Source organism: Cyphomyrmex costatus, unplaced genomic scaffold, assembly GCF_001594065.2.
Source record: "Cyphomyrmex costatus isolate MS0001 unplaced genomic scaffold, Ccosl1.0 scaffold43, whole genome shotgun sequence".
NCBI classification, from domain to species: Eukaryota; Metazoa; Arthropoda; class Insecta; order Hymenoptera; family Formicidae; genus Cyphomyrmex; species Cyphomyrmex costatus.
This window is the reverse complement of record NW_017278534.1, coordinates 1,054,954-1,074,876: the sequence shown is the minus strand read 5'-3', so window position 1 is coordinate 1,074,876 and position 19,923 is coordinate 1,054,954. Positions and strand designations below refer to the sequence as shown.

The 19,923-nt window shown below is 39.0% G+C and overlaps 1 protein-coding gene across 1 annotated transcript; it reads left to right on the top strand.

Moving 5' to 3' along the window:
* LOC108777450 (MOXD1 homolog 1) lies at positions 1-18,944 on the top strand. The gene is made up of 10 exons (XM_018544359.1): positions 1-990; positions 13,912-14,061; positions 15,210-15,383; positions 15,650-15,733; positions 16,187-16,370; positions 16,651-16,916; positions 16,994-17,412; positions 17,689-17,873; positions 17,978-18,108; positions 18,504-18,944. The coding sequence occupies exons 1-10, from the start codon at positions 1-3 to the stop codon at positions 18,645-18,647; spliced, it is 2,727 nt and encodes a 908-aa protein (XP_018399861.1). The 3' UTR covers positions 18,648-18,944.
* The last annotated feature ends 979 nt before the right edge of the window (positions 18,945-19,923 follow it).

Here is a 19,923-nt window from a genome sequence, read left to right as displayed (position 1 = left end):
ATGAAGATGTTGCTTCTCAGGGTGATTGTGACGCTGGTCGCGTGCTGGATCGTTAAGTGTGATCTGTTAGATCTCTATGTTCAGCACATGGATGAGACTATGAGGACGACGTTATACAGAAATAAGCGACATCCCATGGATCCTGTTTCTAGGAGAATAAAGAGGAGTCTTGAAGAGGACAAGCCGCTGTTCAGGTTTAATTACTTTAAAAAGCAACGGTTGGACGTCGACGAAAATTGGGTAAAGCAGTGGAAAGCTAAGAATAAGATTGTCCCTTATAAACACGATATTTTGGACAATCCAAACAAGCTGGAAAAGAACGTGAATTCTGATCAGCACGAAATATTCCCAACATTGAATTCAAAATACTCCGAAAGCACGTCGACAGTTTCCAAAGACGCTGTTGAAAATTTGCAATTGAATATTTCGCAGGTTCCAGTAACTGAGGAACGAGAGACAGCATCAGTAGTTGGTCTGACAATCGAAGAGAATCAGAGCGATGAAGAAATGACCGTCAAGGCTCTGGAATTCGAGGAAGAATTTCCGGAAGAAATGGAGGATGAAGATAATTCGCAGTTCGAGATAATTAACGAGAATGAGCAGATCAATCCAAAGTTTTTTGTCGGTCCGAGCTTTAAGAGAACTCCGTGGAGTAGCCGGGTGCCGAAGAAGTATTTTCCGGAAAAGTTGGCGAAGGATGCACAAAAGGCGAAGAACTACGTCAAGGACGAGGCAGCGGCGAGGTTTAAGAGAAATGCAAATGATATGTCTAATGAAGGAAAGTGGAATTTCACCAGATACGAACAGATGGACGAAAATGGTACCGTAATCCTCGAATGGGATCCTTCAGACGAGGAGAAGATTATCTTTAGGGTCACCGGCGAAACTAGGGGTTACATCGGCATTGGTTTTAACGAGAAGATCAGCATGGAAGGCGCCGACATCCTGCTCATTTGGATAGATGATGCGACTAACCTCACCTATGTATTAGTAAGTCAGTTTCTTATAATCAGATTCTGTCCCAATGTCCTCGATAGTCGTTGATCTATAGGAAGGCAGTCGTGCGCGATCTAATCGATAAATCTCGATGCCTGAAAAGGTGTTCGGGATGGTTCCTATACAAAAAAGTATCGAGGCTGCATAACTTCGATCCGCTGGCCAATTCGAACTATACGTCTCTATCTATTGTACTTTTTCCATCTTTATTGTCGAGCCTTTGCAGCGGTTTCTTATATAATCATTATCTTAATATTAGATAACGAAACAGATTTGTGATTTCAACATCATTAATTTATCTACATCAGCATTATTCAGATCGTTTAAAACGGTTTCTCTCGGTAATTGATTTCTTCGAGACACAATAGTCGTTTCGGTAATTAACTTAAGAATGTATTAGTTTGGAAATCTCTACAAAGCGATTTTCCTCTCTATGATTATTCACACGTCACTAGCGGTAAATTATTTTCACACGTCCGCGAAGTGGTAAAATTAATGCGGTCGTAGCGCAAAAAGAGATTTGCATGGGCATGAGAACGCGGGCAAGGATTAATAAAGCGATCGTGGATTTAAGTAGACGGACTCGCCGCCGTCGTTCAGTTGTGTGGGAAGAACTCGTTTTCTTCTTATCTCGTCTATCGATTACGTATATACGATCGGTGCGTACGATCGCGCGCAATCAACGCAGCTTCTTACTCGGTGCATTTTATTTTCGCGAAACAGCCAGTTCTCTCTGTGAGTCACTTCTATGATAGAATGAAAGCATAGCTTTCAGGGTCGTTACAAAGATAGACAGTGAGATAAAAGTACAAAAAATCTGTAGGTATTTCAAGATCTTCTGGAATTAGCAAAGATTTAAAAAGATTTAAATAAATTCTTGACACGTAATTGCAAGGATAAATTATTAATGAAAGATATGATAATGAACTTGCTTAGCTACACTAAAAATTTTCTGAAACTTTGAATGAATGATTTTAATGAATAATTAGATGTAAAATTAAACATTGGGTGAGAAAATACGTGGTCTCAGTTTCTCCGAGTTTCTCTCTACGTTTGTCGACTCATGAAATGTTCAAGCGTGAGGAAAAGCACACGACGAAGAAACTGACTCCTCGGCTCGATTTCGCGCCGAAGCAGCCTCTCACGAGGGATCCGAGACAGTTCGAAACCTGTCGGCGCGTATCTCTGTTCAACGAAGGGAGCTGGCGAAAGACCGCTGGAGATGGTACAAAAAGGGGGCGACAACAAAGGGGAGGACGAGGAGAGAAAGAGGAAGATGGAGAGGAGGAGGAGGAGAGGCGCGACGAAGAGATGAAACGAAGGAAACGAAAGGTGGAAAAAGGAGCTAAAGAAACGCAAAAGCCGGGGAATTAAAGGAAGATTAAGAAGGCGGTTGCAACAGAAAGGGAGATCGAGGCAGCATCTTGAAGGACCTGCGAGAGGCTTTAGAAAAGAAAAGAACTCCAGCGAAGAAGAGAAAGAGAGAAAGAGAGAACAAAAGGACTATCGCTAATATCCCCCGCCACCCCCACATTTCTCCGCTCGAACGACGGAATTACTTTCGAAGGGGAAGTCCGCTCGTATAAATGATCTGTATTAATGAGAAGCGTTAATTAACGTGACGTCGCAGCCAATGAAGCCATTTTCATTTTCGTCCAGGTGCACCGGACACGCCAGGACCCTTTAACATTCTCTTGTATACATGAACTGTGTATGACGGAAGACTCGCGACGAGAAAAAATTATAGGGTCGCTCTTAAGTAATAAAGCTGATCGGTAAAAAACGTATAATATATATATTATTATTATATAGCGCAAAGTAATAATTGACTCGACAATTAAAATTTCTGAACAGCAGCAAGAGATGTTTTAATTGACGATCAGGTACTAGAAAGCCGGCGAAGGACCGAACGACGGAGTTCCAGGCCCCAGAACCTGCTCTTCGGCCCAGACCCTGCTCTTCCCCGAAATCCTAATCTTAATTAAATTTATATCCATTACGCCTGACGACGCTCGGCCGCGCTATATCGCGCGAGGAATTTCTCCCGAGAGCAGGGCACGTCCCCTCCGTTTAACACGGAGGCTGAAAATGCGGAATTTACTCGGCACCGCGGCTTCTTGTACTTCGACTTCGACTTCATAACAACATTTTCTTTCCAGTCTTTTTTTTCTACGCCGCAAGACGAATTGATTCTGCTTACTTTAGGGCCTATCGATTGTCCAGATTGCAAAGCGACGAAGATTTTTTTTGCAGGTATCCCTTCTTCCGGATTTAATTCGCGCCTCGTCTCTCGTTTCACTCAACGAGGAAGATTAAAACGCGAGTCACGCGATATCCCTGCAAGTTTTAAATCTCTTCCAACAGTAAAGTTCCGTATCGATGAGTGAAAACTACACTTCCATCGATTTTAGGTTTTCAAGCGCGGTTTACCTGAACCTCGTCCTGACAAGGGGGTTGGATAAGGGTGAACAGAAGAAGCATTGAGGAAGAATGAGGGAGGGTAGAGTAGGAGGAGGAGAATCTGAAAGGGAGAGAGAGAAAGAGAGAGAAACGTTGGGATAAAATTAACGAACACGGTTTCACAACGGATAACGTTGTGATAAATTTACGTCCGACCAGCGGACTCTCACCGCGCGTTCCTTCAGCATATACGATCGATTTTGTGCCCTCGTGCCCTTCTTACCTTGATGAATTGTAAATCTCTCGATGCAACGGATCCAGACTCGATCTAGGTACCTCATCAACGGGGATGTTGCAAGCTGTGGGGATAATTCGTCTCCATGTAAATTAACAGAAACATACAGCAAACACATATATTACTATCAAGTTCTCTATGCTCCTAGCAAATTTTGTAACTAATAGTAGAGAGTATTGATTTCCACTAAATTTAATTCTAAGAAGCTATTCTACATGCTATTTTTAGATGTGATCTTTAACTCGAGAATAATTACATGCAATTTACAAATTTACAATATATGATAATTTACAATTTATTACGGATAAAAAATTATTGCAGTTAAAAAATAGCTTTATGTAATAATCGTAAGTCAATATCTGCTTGCACACAAGAAACAGCATTTTCGAAAAAGATTTTTAATCGCGAGTCGTAATCACGAAGCGACCCCCTGTGGAGGCGACAATTTGTTATTTGCCAATGCATATACATATACATATACGTACAGCACACATGAGATGCCCTATAACCGCGTTTGACAAATATCGCTGTACGTGCGTACCTGTTGCACTGACGAGTGATGCACTTACATGCATTCGGATTCAGACGTCCCGAAGGTGGCTGGATGTGCCGGCGGCGAAAGATACACACGCGGTGTGTGGATATAAGGGTTGCGTACGTGAATTCGCGTGGCCGAGTGTGGTGATCGTGTGTGAAGATCGGCGGGGAGAGGGCGAGGGGAGGGCCCGCTGGGTACGCCAGGCTTGGAGTTAGGTCCGTGGGGCCCAGTCAAGGCCTCCAGACATCGTCGGCGGGGGGGCTGTGTGCGAATCTTTGAACATCGCTGCAGAGAAGGACGAAACGATGGTCCTGAGCCCAATGAAGGAGTCAGCAATATTATATACGTATCATATGTAATACCTCGAGCCTCGAAGATCCCAAACGTATATTACTTGAAGTACTCTTAATTGACTCTGCTGATTAAAAGCGAAAGAAAGTACACGTTTTGATTAAGAAAGACAGAAAAGAGATACATTAAATTGAATCAATTATTTATACATAAATCAGAAAATATTAAAAAATCAGAGTGCACATATATAACTCGAAATATAATTAATTAATCACCATTAATTTGTGACGACGCGAAGCGGAGCCCTGCCGCGACTGGACCAGGAAGAATGAATGGAGGCTTCCTGATCGGCAGCGACAGAGAAAGGCTTTAAAGACGTCTGCTCGCGGCCGTCTCGTCGTCCAGCGTGACCGACAATGCGTGCGCGTATACGACGATTGCGATCGTAATTTATTACCGCGCCGGGAAATACGAGTCGCTGCGCACCGCACACGAGTGAATCTGAAATGCACGTAATCTGCGATCCGTCCATCCCTTTGGTCCCAGGGGCCGACGGGTCTGTCCAGGACGTACAGGACGGACAGTCGGACAGTCGAGCGCAACGGTGCATGGATGAGGGCCTCCTCCTCTTCCTCTTCATCGTCCACCTTATCCATTTCCTCCACCTACCCGATTTTGTTGCGATTTTTTTCTCATTATCCTGGACGATCCCTCTTCTTCGTTTTCTACCACCGGCTAACACGTTTTCGTCCTTTTCCAATCCCACTTCGCCTCGTCGTTCCCCTTCCCGCAGTAGAGATACTCGGCCGCTATCTCCTGACAAAGCGCAGCGTACATGCCGAAGAAACGCAAGAATAAAATCCTTAATGCATCTTGGATGATAGCCGGATAGCCAGTGATCAATGGTTATCGCGTTGCGTTTAAGGATGATTACGTAGAAATAAAGAAAGTGAAGAAGTTGCCGCCGCTAATACAAAGCAACTCTTGCAATTGATCGTTGTTAATTAGCGTCATTATGCAAAGATAAAAAATGTTAATATATCGCCTCGAATTAATCCGGAAAGGAACTAAACGAGGCAAAAAGGTTGAGAAACCATTTTTAACCATATAGTCAGAGACAATCATATACGCATGTAGTAGCTCGGCCCGAAGGTGCAATAAAAATCCGTCGCGCCGGTAGCGTGTATTAATAGCGCGATTAGCAGCGCGGGAAGGTGGGGATGTGCGGAAGAAGGTGTAGGTAGTGAAACGGCTGTGCAATTTATATATCTCCGAATGCCCTGAAGGTGGGTCAGGCAGCTGCTCGACTTTATCGCGTTTGCCGAGCCGGTGCGGCTAAAGCGTCAACGAGGTGTCGTTTATACGCCTGCGACCGGTACACGATACGGTTTATCTTCTCCCGAGCGAAGAGGAGACCAGGAATTCGCCAGAAAATTTGTCTATCTTCTTCGTCTTCGCGCTAATCATCGCTCCCTCTTTTCTCATTTCTTCGTCGTCGTCGTCGTCCGTCGTCGTTGCTTCGGCTCATGCGGTTTTATCTCATTCCACGCATTACACCATATTACTGCTTGCGACGAGAAAGAGATGGAAAGGGATTTCAGTCGACTGGGAGAATATTTCATGGATTTAAGTTTCATCTCGTACTCGGTGTAAAGAGCTTAGTGGGTCATTGTTCTCGTATAATATAATAAGCTCTTTCAAATTTATCCTTTATAACACTCGTATTTTCGAAGATTTTGTAAATATCCACACACAGAATTAATCATATCCTTTTTAAAGAGGACAGGAGAATTTTTAGTTTGTTGTAAAAAAGGGGGAAAAATTTAATCGCACCGAACTCATCTACACCTTAGCTCAAAAATGAAAAAGGGAGGCCCAGAAAGGGCACATCGAACGGGAGTATCGACTATACATATATCGATTATGAAGTCAGTCCAAGTGGATACCCGAAGAGATTTCTGCATTATTGATAAACGAAGAATGAGGCGCTCATTAGCATTCTCGGCGTCGGAGCCGACGTAATCCAGCGTATGATTTACGGTTCCCGCGTCGCGGAACCGGTCCACCCCGGTCAAATGAAATACTGTCCGCTACGCGCCATTTGTCCAGTCTTGGTGAACCACCCTTCGGCTACGTACCTGAATCGTCGTTCGTTTCTTACTGGCGCGAGGAATCCGCGCGATCACCATTCTGTTTCTCTCCTTTCGTAATTCAAGACCTTGGTTTTTCGCGAGGGCTCAGTTAACTTTACAGCAGCCGTAACGATCGGCTATTGATGAATCCCTTGAGGAATCCATGGACTCCTCAACGATATCCATGTATTAATAAAAAGAGACTTGTAATTATAACGTCGACGTGATGCGCAGTGACATTTACTGATTGCAGGTTATTTAAGATTATCAGATTGTAACAAATTATAATCAATAAGCCTAACAAGCTCCCCTTCGAGAGAAGACGCAAGTTCCCTCTTCAATTTTGATGAACTTTTAATATGTTTTGATAAAAATAGAGGAAATAACGTATCAAAAAATACATATCTCTTATTTTCGTCTACGAAACAACATATTAAGAGCTCATTAAAATCAAAGGAGGATAACTTGAGTCACTTCCCTTGTAAATTCGGTTGCCGAGGATTGATGTAAGTCTGTTGAATTCCTCAGGTTTAAAATTCTCACGCAATGGAACGATAATCTTCATGATACTCCGAGATCTCCGTCTTTCCATTGGATATGTCCAACTAACAAAAACTGACAGGAAAAAGAAAAACTGATAAGAAAAAAATGAACGCTTCGTTTCTCTTACACAAATTATAAGAACTACAAGAAATAATAGTTTAAAACTGAATGACTCTGAAGTCAATGTTCTATATAAGTACAGAAGCCTCTCCCTGGTCTCTCTCTTTACTTTCTACCACGGTTTTTCGACCGTACCAGTTATCCGTAATATGTAGCGGCGCGATGAGAGTTACCGGGCTCCCCTTTTTCGTGTCCTGACTTGCCCGCCAGGCCCAAAAACAACTCAGCTCAGAAAAGAAGGGCAAATTAGCGCTGTTAGCGGCCGAACCACCGCGAAACTGGTTCGCAGAAGCACTCACGTATGCCAACGAGACTCGTCTAGTTCTGACGAGCGAATGTTTTGAGGTCTCGGAAGACCACAGCTTACGAATTCTATGTTGTTTTTGAAAAATTGAGAGCGCCTCGATTTCTAAAAATCCAAACAGTGCTTCGTATAAAAATGAACCAACATCCTTTAACAAAATTAGAATTTTATTAAATGTTTTGATATATAAAAACACTAATTATTTTTCAATTTTCTTCTTTTCTAATTTTCATCTTTAACGCGATGCGTCAACTTGACTTGTAAAATCGTCGAAAATAAGGAACCTATAATTCTAAACGTGAAACTTTTATTCAGCCGTTAATATTATAGCAAGCCTCGATCGGAAGTCCTTTACACAATTTTACATCGTATGATGGATAAGGGCAAAAATTCTATGTGCGATTAAAGTATTAAACGCTGGAATCGTTAAGCGACCGTCGAGTAAATTGAGGGGGACGCATGCACCCTCGGCAGGGCGGGCGCCCCCGTCGACGAAAGCGGGAGAGGTTCCACCGCATTTTAATTCGTTGATTATTATTCCGTGTAACCGCTCATAAAACCGACCACGATGAACCTTAACGACTCACCGCTCGTAATTGTGCGTAACCGCGTGCGAGCGCCTCCGACACTGAGATCGCGACACGTGAGAACCGAATCGTGACTAAAAGCTCTGTAATAATAATTAATAATAATGTATGTTTTCCTGAAAAAAAAAGGAGTAGACCAATTCAGAACGTCGAGGCGTTGAAAAAGAAAGAATTGATTCTCTCGAAAAAAGAAGTAACGACATTTTAAATAACAAAATATATATATGAAGTATATAAATATTATAGAGTTTCTTTATATACATATTATAAAAGATATGTAATTTTTTAAATTGAAAATTTCTATTTCTTCGGAACTATTGCAGATTTTTTGCTCTCGCTTAACTTTGCTCATGTACATGGATGTATATTAGGCCATTAAGGAAAAGATTAAATTAATACTAAAATACTAAAATGTATAATATAACAAGAAACTAACATTTTCTTTCACCTAGATAAATTAATTATTTTCATGACACAAATATATATTTTTTATTTAAAAAAAAAAATAGAACAGATTTTTTAATTTTATTTTTACGAAGTTGTGGAATCAAGTTGTAGTCCACCACAATAAATCTGTGAGTGTTTCAAGCAAAATTTGTCGCGACGATTCCTCGTAAGGTTCCTGAAGGACACACAGAATTCTTTTATTCGTACCTAAGGAGGAGCTGGTCGTCGCTACAGCTGCTGTTCTGCCAGGTGGTAAAAAGGAGATTTGGTCATAAGAAGAAAAGAGAAAAATACTGAATTTATACGAAGGAGAGAAAGGGAGAGAGAAACGGAAAGTGCGGTTGGTTTCACCGAGGGGTCGAGAGCGAAGAAGAGAGAGAAAGGAAGATGTAGAGACGAGAGAGCCAAGCGAAAGAGGATAGTGGTTTTGTGTGTGTGTGCGCGCGCGCGCGCGCGCGCGTGTGTGTGTGTGTGTGTGTGTGTGTGTGAGAGAGAGAGAGAGAGAGAGAGAGACTAGGAGAAGGCGACCCAAAATGAACACATACACGTACACACATATGCATACGTAGTACATACAACATACATATAAGTATAAGAGGAGGGAAGGGAGAGAGAAGAGCGAAAAAGAGGCTACCACCAAAACACCTGGCAAGCATCCTTCTCCTAGTGGCGCCTCTTCGGAGAAATTCCTTCCTTTTTCTCTCCAGGACCACGGGAACCATGGGAACCACTTTTGCAACGTGGACACAAAGCGGCGTTTCCCTTTTATGTGAACGCGCATCCAGTTGCATCTATCTGCTACGGAAAAATCTATTTCGTGAAATGTTTGGAATCGGGATTTTGGGACACAGCGTGTCCTGGCATTTCTCTGAGGCGCGCATTTTGCGAGATAAAAGTATAAAAAACAACAAGATGCAATAAAGAACGTGTATGTTTTAATAAATTACTTCTATTCAGACGCCATTTTCTCAATGAGTGTTATATTAACAAAAAATTGTAAAGTTTTCAAAATTTTAACTTGGAAAATGCAGAACATCATTAGTCAAAGAGTATGTGTCACATACTTGAATGTAAAACAAGGAAATTGCTTAATATATCCAGAATAAAAATTATAAGAAAATTATGATTAATTTGTAACGATAAGAAAGTATAATATATGATTAGTCTTTAGATAGTCAATCGTTACAAAACTTTGGTTAAAATAATATGTATGATATTATCTTTGTGAAATTGAAAATTACAATAAAAGAGAGAGAGAGAGAGAGAGAGAGAGAGAGAGAGAGAGAGACCTTTGAAAGTGTGCAACCGCAGGAGGAAAGCATTCGATAACATCCGGTTTTCATCCCTCGTTCGAACGTCATTCGAGATCTTGTGACGACCAATCTTAATTCTGATCTTAATCCGGACATAAATAACATAAATCCAATAGGCCGTACCAATCTAGATGTATTTTTTTTGTAATTTAGAAGTTCTTTTAGGACAATGATTTTTCAGGCGCATTTAAGAGCGTTTTTTATCTCTTTGCATTGCACTCACAGAAACAACTTTTAATCTCTCATTGCAATAAATAAAAAATATCGATTAAATGTGCGTGTTTACGCGATGAGAAAGAATCCTGACTCTGAGACATTTCTCAGGGAATGTCTCTTTTGAAGAAGAGATTATCGTGTTATCGCTCAAGAATCCACATCTATCTTTCCTCTTATCCCAAGAAACGTCTCACGAAAAGAATACGTGGGTGACGTGAACGGAGAAGCCTCTCAAGAGACCGTCGTAGGAAGTGGTCGCCAATTCGTGACGTCACATCCGCCAAATTAATTTTCTGCCTTTCAAGCGTGTGTGCCTCCTTTCCGGTAGATCGAAAGCGCCTCTCGATGGCTCGATAACTTAAATCTTGACCATTTAAACTGCAATCTCTCTTTTTCTTTCCTTTCGTTTCGTCGATGAGTCGCCGATTCGAAGGAGCTAATGATCTTTAAATATCCACCCTTCGAGTATCATGCACAATTATTCGCGTCAAGATTACAATAACGACACCGTCAACGACTCATTCGTTATCCCGCGCCAAGGAAACCAGTTTCTAAATTGAGAACGCGGGAGGCGACTTCCTTGTTGTACGTCTTCGTGACTCACAGTCGTAGAAAATCAGGTGTCTGCGAGAGCAAAGCTCATAGCTCCTAACCGGATAATTTGCATAATACTTTCGTCTAACGATCGAGCCATCTTTGTGGTACTTTTTACCCCGATAAAGTCGTGATAATCTGGCGTGGGAATCAAGAGCGTTTTCTGCTCTTTCTCTTTTATCATATCGCTTTTCCCAGTCGCGACGCTCAAATAGTCGCACGAACTTCGTGCGACCACGCGTTTCGAATTGGTCCCGATAAATTGGCGAAATGACACGCGGATGGAACGTATGTTGTCTTTAATCTTAAGGCGATATAGGTTATTCACGCGACGTTGGAAGATCCGATAAGGCAAGCATATGATAAAGAGTCAATATTCACTACCAACTATACAATAAAACACAATAAGAATACTGTAAATTAAATCAAATACATAATATTAATAAAAAACTGACATACTCAATTCTTGCCTCTATTTTTTAAACACTATTTTATACTTTTTCAATAAACAAAAAACACTATGCGTGAGATTTAAAATACTAAAGCTGGGTCGTTTTACCTTTCGGTAAATTTTTGCTTACTGTCTTAATTACTTTCTTACTCTTTTATGCTTTTACTCTTTTGCGCTTTTATTAATTTAACTGGTAAATTACTACTAGTTTATCTCAAGATGGAACAACCGGCCCTAAAACGTTTAAAATTAAACGTTTGAAATATTTTTATTATTAGACATTTGTTTTGCAAAAATATTTTAAACATATATTTTAAATACTGCACTTTTTATAGTGCACTGTATGTGTATACGAGTTTATTAAATTCTAAATTTATCAATGTGTGTGATAATTAGTCAAATAATAATCATAACAGTAATCGTAGTTTTAATAATATTCATAAACGCGCGTTTTGTTTCCTTTTTTTAAATCATCTCATCAGTACATCATTAAATTTAAATTTTCGGTATAAATTTTTCTGACTAATGTAGTCAACATATTATATCCTGATTGATATAGTCTATTTCAATTTCGATTTGAATAATTGTTAATAGTTTGCTATTGTTATATTATAAATTGAATCTTTAACTGCTATACTATAAAATCTTGCAAAGTAAATAGTAAATAAAAACGAATTATAATTAACGCGAGAGACTCACTAGACGAAGGTTTCGTTCTGGAATATCAAATTTTGGATAACGATGGAATAAATTAGCAGCATTCTTAAGACGCTCTCAGATCTTCTTAATTGCCAAACAACACCAGGGCCGTACTAATTAACCCGATGGCGATGAGAATATCCGGACGTCATGAGAAAAACCGTCTTGCGAACTTCGTGAGAACGTACTTGAACCCCACGAAATAGCGACGCGACTCTATACTGCTCCGATCGAGATAAAAAAAGATTCTCGCAGCTTTCCGGGAAGATTTATGCGCACGTATCATTATGATACCCGACCGGTCGGATTGTTCCTTGCGAACTGATTGTAATTAAATCCCGCTTATCTTCATTCGAAGATCAAAAATTGTCTGTTAACACTGCACGTAAAGTCTTCAGAAGATTTCAATTTTTATGAAACAAAAGAATTATTTCGTTAACAATCTATTAGATTTTTATACGTAAACTTTCATTATTAATTAAAATATAATTTTACTTTTTTGTACCTAAATACATGAAATTATAATAAACAACATATGTGAATAAAAACTGCTAAATTTTTTTCAATATTGAAATTTATTTTTAAATTACATTTATTGATTGTAGTTTCATTTATTTATTATCAGACATGCGTATTCTGATGATATCTGCAAATTAAACTGAGAGAATTAAACAATTGAAATTATCGCAAAAACACGACGCGAAAATATAATATGAGCGACAAGAGGGCAATTCTGCAGTGGGGTGATTTTTGAAGTGTGTAATTTTGAAACGGGCTTTTGTATATGAACACTTTATGAATCGTTTTACGCGTTAACGAGTGTCTGCCCTCCCTCGTCGCATTTTCCACCGGTTTCTCGCAACGTTTTTGAAGAGAGAGAGAAAGGAAGAGAGACGCGCCTATTATCGTTTCCTTTCTGCACGTGCTCGTTACGAGGCGCGTAGTACTCCACCGGGCATGACGACGTTCTCTGGCAATTATTCGGATTCATTACGTGCAGGAAGGGAACTTCCCTTCGGGAACCTCACTGTACGCCCCGCACGTACGAACGTCAGCGGGGCACTCCACCGTAACCGGGGCCCAACGGACCCAAACGCCTGCGGCCGACCAGCCGCCCCTACTCGCGTGCGCTACCACACGACAGCTGGGAAATCGTTCTCTCCTTTTTTTTCAAAATGCAACTCTTTATCGTCGGGCACTGAAATATCGGCCCGTGATTTAACACGCATTCTTCATAAAGCTACAATGGGGTGCAAGATGGACCTACCGCGCAATCTCACAGTCCATCAGGATCTTTGACGATCTTCCAACTTTGCCTCTACAAAAGTCTAACGAAATAATTCATCGATAATTCATCGTCGACCTGAAATTTCTTAAATGCAACAGCCATTAAATACCTTTTTTTTAAATTTCTTTTGAAACCGACATTTAAAACGAAGACTTCAATTTACATTTTTGAAATTAACTTTTTATTGGTACATATATAATTTTTAATTCTGGACCGTTGAAGCTTCAACTCGATTTCATTAACTGCGAAATTATCGATTTCAAGTTTGTTAAAGAATTCGTAAAGGGTAAATTCCGCGTATAATCGCGGCGTAATTAATTGAAATATGAAAAGCATCAACACGCATCCTCTCTCTATTCTAACGACAAAGATGCGTCTGGATACGTTGGCGGACATTAAATTGTGAATGAAAGCCGTCATAACAAAGAATAACGAAAGTTCATCGTACTTTACTTAAGCAAAAGTAAAAGAGAAAGTAGGTAAAGATGGAGAGACGAATTATGTTGGGTAGAAGGACCTAAAGTCCCAGTTTGCTGTTGATGCGAACACCTGGCGCTTACCTGACCCGATAAAGCTCTCGATCTCTCGTCCAATAGCCAGGGAGCGAGCGAGTTTCGGGGCCCACTGGGCTCTCGTTTCAACGAGTACGTTGAACCTCCATCAACAATTCTAACGTCTCTCCTTTTTCGTCCTCCAGGACTTGCACGGTGTCGAGAAGAATGCTGCGCCGATTATTGACGTATCTCAGGACATCGAAGTGATCAGCGGCACGCAAAACGGCAACCGTACCACCGTAACGTTTGCCAGGAAGTGGAAGACGTGCGACCATCAGGATCTTGAACTTACAGTAAGTGAGAAGGAGATATTATTTTATAATTGTATTAACATTCTTGCTACGCGAATTTAACTGACCTTTTATTTCTTTAGTTATGAACAACATGTTAATTAAAGCATAATTTTATGTTGAACAATTGTTGCAAACTGAAAATAAGCAGAATTTTAATTATAGGAATAGATGATTGGGTCAACAGCTTAAAATTAAGATCCGTCATAAGCGACTGCCATAAAAGGTGCATTTTGAACGTCACTCTCTTCAGACTTCAAATAAATCTTATAAACTCTGCGGTCTGCGGGGGTCTCAAATATTGCACATAATTGAAAGGAGTCATTCTTAAATGCCAAGCGTGCATTAACGCAGCGAGGGCCATGCAGGAATTTATCGCACCTTCTCTAACACCAAAATTATCTTCCGACCTCTAATCCGCTACTCTGTAATTAAAATGCGTGCAAAGAAAACAAATCTTGCCGTGCATATCTCGTCGGCCAAACGGGGGCCTTTTAAAAGGAACTGAGAAAGATAGAGAGAAAGAGAGAGAGAGAACAAGCGTCGTCCGAAAGATTTACTGTATAACCGTCACGGCTGCGTAGAATTCGCGGAGAACCTTCTTTCGATTTATGCTTTGGGGAAGCAGGGGCCCCGCGGCTTTAAGAGGCCGTAGGGCCCCGTAGTTTCGAATTCCCGCGGTGGTATTTAGGCGTTTTAGCATGCCGTCTGTCCCTTTGCTCGCGCTGTAGCACAATCTTCCGACGGTCAACGTATTCAATTTTAATTGTAATCACGTCACTATAATATTTTTTGAGAAAGATATATATATATATTGTTCACTAAAGTAATATAAAATTGAAATGGATAAAAAATACACTGCAAATAAAAGTGTGTAAAAATTTAAAAAGTGACTTTAATACGTATGTTATTTAGTTTTCTGCATGTAAAATTTATATTATACTACACTTTTAAATGTATATATTTATATTTGTATGCAGTACAATATTGTTATTTTTATACGGGAAACTAATCACACATATATTAAATAAAAGTCATTTTTTACACATTTGAATGTGCAATGCAGAAAGTCGTAACTCGAGAATATTTTTGCAATGCAATAGCGATAGTTTTATTAGACGTTTTAATTAGAAAAATTCGTGCGATTTTAGAGCGACACCGTCAAAGTATTGTGGGCCCTGCACAAAGAAGATCCCATATTAAACACGGCGGTGTGGCATGGGCAGAGAAGGGGTGGAAAGACTATGAGGCTGAAGACAGCTGCGGCACATTCGCCACCGCAAGAGATTAGTGATATACGACACTGGGATGTGAAATTAACTCGGGTAAAAAAAATAAGACACCCTTTTCTCTCAATATTTTTATTCTCATTTAGCAAGTTGAGATAATTACTGCGGTTAGATAATCTGTTCATTATCTAAAAAACTAAGGAGCCAATATCCTTCGTATTAACAAAGCATAGATAAATTACGGATCAATAGTTTTATTTTATCAGTAAAATCTTTAGGTTTGAATCTGAACTGTCTCTTGTTTTCTTTATTCTGCGCGCATTTCGATGAATTGAGACTTAAATGATATTTCTGTCTAACAGTTCGAAGTAACCAATACCACGAATACTGTCTACTGGTGCAAGATTTTCAAGCCCTCTCTGAACAAGAAACATCACATGATAGGGGTAAGTAGACAGTGATGCAAATTTAAATTTTTCGAGTAGACGCGAACTCGAGACGCTAAGTCTCAACGCTGTGATGGAATGCAAAGGCTGGGCCTTATTCGTATGTGCTTCACGAATCACGGTCATTCATGCCGGACGTTGCACGGGGTAGGCGCGCGTCGTTAGAATAAAAAAAGAGACCCGGAATGATGTCACTGCGCACACCGAAACGTTCGTCGACTATCAATGGAAGAATGATCGCGGGAAAAATGATCACAATCGTTCCCAGGGCCCCATCGTAAAATCCCACCTATGATGGTCCCAGATCTTTTATGTCAATAGTGTCCCAAGTATCTACGAACATAATCTTCCCAAACTAAAGATCCGAGATATATGTCACGCAAAGTTTGCCTGGTAATCCAAGGCAGAGCGATTTTAAGCGTCTTGCATTCATACATTATTTATACGTTTCAGTATACACCACTCATAGAGAAAAGCAACGAGGATCTGGTTCATCACATAATTTTGTACGAGTGCACATCGCCAATGCTCGGCATATACACCAGAATGGCCGGCAATCATTGTTACATTTCGGCGATGCCAAAGGAATGGAACTCGTGTTTGCAACCTATCCTCGCTTGGGCTCGTGGCAGTAAAGGTATAAATTATTTACAAGCAGACATAGATAATTGTTAATTTAGTTACAGTATAATAATAGATTCTTTCGCAAAATCTCTTCGGCAAAGTAAAATTTGTACAAAGTTTCTAATTCTAAAAAATACAAAGCTTATAAAATAAGGTCGACGAAATCGATTTAAATTCATATTAAAGAAAATTTCTGAATAATGTACATACAAAGAGCGATATCATATACTTAAAGATTTCCTTTAATTTTTTACAATACAAGCAGTGTAATAGAATCGTCTACTGTTGTATAGGGGAATGGATGCCAGAACACGTCGGTGTACCTATAGCGGAACAAAGCGAGAATTCGTATTATATGCTGGAAGTCCACTACAATAATCCGATGTTGAAGAATGTGAACGATAGCAGCGGCGTAAGACTTTATTTGACTGAGAACCTTCGTCCTCAGGAAGCGGGCATTCTCGTGACCGGCGTGGCAGTGAGCCCTCTTCATCTAATACCTCCACAGCGAAAAGAGTACGCCACCGTTGGATATTGTACTTCACAGTGCACTCAGACAGTAAGAATTATTCGCATGTAGCACAAATATAAAGGAGAGTATAGACGAAATAAAACTGATCTCAAATGTTGTTTCAGATGTTTCCTGAAGACGGTATCAACATTGTATCGGTTGTCTTGCATTCGCACTTGGCTGGTCGACGTCTAAGCCTGAAGCACATTCGAGAAGGTAAAGAGCTGCCGAGGATAGCCCAGGACAATCATTACGACTTCGACTATCAGCAATCCTATACGCTGGAAAAAGAAGTGAAGGTGTTACCTGGTGATGAGTTAGCCGCGGAATGCGTTTACGGTACTCTGGACAGAAAGAAACCGACTTTTGGAGGCTACGCAGTTACCCAGGAAATGTGTCTAGCATTTGTTGTGTATTACCCCAGAACACCTCTTGCCGGCTGTTATAGTATGACGCCCGTTAAACATCTTTTCAAGATTATGGCTGTAACAAACTTCCGGGGAATGACAATGGATTACTTGGAAAAACTGTTCCTAACGAATGGGTGAGTTTTTTCACGCGAAATAATTTATAGGATATTCACGATTCTTATAAAATGGTTATACCTATATGATAATCAATTGTCACGAAAATCCTTTAATTTAATTCATGCGTTGTCTGTTTCAATTCCTTCATGAAATATCTTTCCAGTTTATGAAATATTAATTTTTATCTTCTTTAACTGAGAAAAGGGAAAAGAAAGGTGAATTTAAAAAATTTCAAATTAAAAATGTAGAATGATCTTGTCTGGTTTAAATATTTTGTTCATAAAAAATTCTAGATCTGAATTGATTTCGCCTTCAACCAAACAACTTCCTAGTCATTCGAAATCAACCGACGAGATCGATGAGACTATCATTAAAGAAGCTAAGTCTGCATTAATAGCGATGAAAGATCACATAGAAGAGAGTGAAGATGATAACATTTTCACGCGACTCATCATTGAGGATCCTATAGAATTTCGAGGTATATATAACTGAAACGCGCGCGTTGATAAATATAAAATCTTTTACTTCATTAAAGAGAATATTTCAAACACATTTCCCCCTAATATTTTCTTAAATTTTCAGGTCGTACTTTTGCTGAACATATGATGCTAATGCAGTGGAAGGATGATTTGTTAGCAAAACCTGTAGAATATAATTTATATCACGGTGAACATATGATATTCTGCAGAAAGAGAGACGACCAATTAGTACTGGTAAAATCTCTCAATGTATAATGATATATTCTTAATTAAACTTTTCAAAAAGAGTAATAGATGCTAGAAAACGTTATCGGATAAATCAAATAATGAGTAAATAAAATATTCATTCAGCCTTCGAGTTAGTACGTAAATTATGTACTTATAAGGGGCGATAAAATATAATTCGCGAATAATTGGAATGAACTTATGAATATATTATTTACGCACAAACAATTGTGAAGACTCATGTAAGCATTTTACTTTTATTTGATTTATCCTTGAAACTACAAAACTATTTTTTTAGTTACCGGATGATTTTGATGATATATAGATTAAATTTATTAATTTTGTCAGTATTATTATATTATTTATCATAAATTTATATTAATTCTTTTTATTATCTCTTTAAGCGGCCAGATATTCTGAACTTCCCAAATTACACGGCGTTACAGGAAATAAACACTTGCAAGATTAAGTCTGGCTCTTCCAAAATTTCCTACATCCATTGGATAAACCTGGTCATTACAATGGTAGCATTGATCGCTATATTATAAGAAGCCTCAAGTGAATAGTCAACGTATGACAGTCAAAGGCGGCGCGATAAATATTTCGCACTGTTAATTACGCGAGTATAATACAGGGTTTCTGTCACGAATGTCTCTTGTATATTTTCAAATTTGCAAGACAAGCCTGATTAACTTATTAATTTAAGTAATTTTATCTTGTGTAAGGCGAGCGATTTTCTCGAACGAGCATCGACCGCTTAAAACAAGTCGAAATATTCCTAAAGTATTAGGTGACTGGTCAATTTCTCCTGGAAAGGAGACGACAAAATTTTCAAATAGTTTTTGTCGACGCACTAAGTATACATATATGTATGTATAAATAGATATAAATATAAAGGTATATAATATAATAATATAATGTGTAAATACGTAATTATTAATTATGCATATTTATAAGGCGTTTTACTATTTTGTAATACGTGTGTTGTGTAAAAATAAACGTTTGTAAATATTGTCTCCAAACATATTCTTGCTGATACATTTTTATCTGATTTTCCTTCCATCTAATATTTCAGATAGAGTAAATATATACAATATAGACGAGAATGTCCTAAATTGACCGTGTTCCAAATCGGACCTTTTAATTTAAATAAATACGGTTAAGCAGATTTGCGTGCTATTTATAATGTAAAGTCCTTATGAGACACCGAACATGTGACAACAGTTTGGCAATACTCTATCATAACTTTCATAGAATAGACGCAAATATGTATTTTCGGTTATCATGCGAAAATTTTTTTAAAACAGATAATCTTTGTAAATCATTATTTAAAAGATGTTAAAAATTTTAACGGTAATTGATTTAAGATGATTAAAGAGTGTAGAATTAAAAAATAAGAGATTTATGATTACTTTTGCGGTTTATTGTAAAATTTGTTTCAATAGTTTAAAAGAATCCGTGTCCAAATCGAACCTGTACAAAAACACTAAAAAGACGAGTAAGCCAGCTAATTCATCGAAGAAAGAAGGTTCGTCACAACCTGGTTGTAGTACTGGTGATCGACCAATCAGATCTGGTCTAAGAAACACTAAATCAGTAAAATGTCCATGTGTCATCAGACTCAGATTGATGGAATTTTTTATTGATTTTAATTCTAATAATGTATTTTTATCTTTGAGTCTTAAAAATTGCTCGTTTTTACTCCATACTAACAAAAATTAGTTAAAATATTTTAAAATTCTATCTAAAAATAGGAGAGGTCCGATTTAGAATTCATTTCAAATTGGATCGGAAAATGCATTTTTACATTTTCCATTGTAGTAC

Coding starts and splice junctions, on each gene's coding strand:
- LOC108777450 (XM_018544359.1), top strand. CDS start 1: ATGAAGATGTTGCTTCTCAGGGTGATTGTGACGCTGGTCGCGTGCTGG. Junction 991..13,911: donor CTAACCTCACCTATGTATTA/GTAAGTCAGTTT, acceptor TTCGTCCTCCAG/GACTTGCACGGTGTCGAGAA. Junction 16,371..16,650: donor TTGGGCTCGTGGCAGTAAAG/GTATAAATTATT, acceptor ACTGTTGTATAG/GGGAATGGATGCCAGAACAC.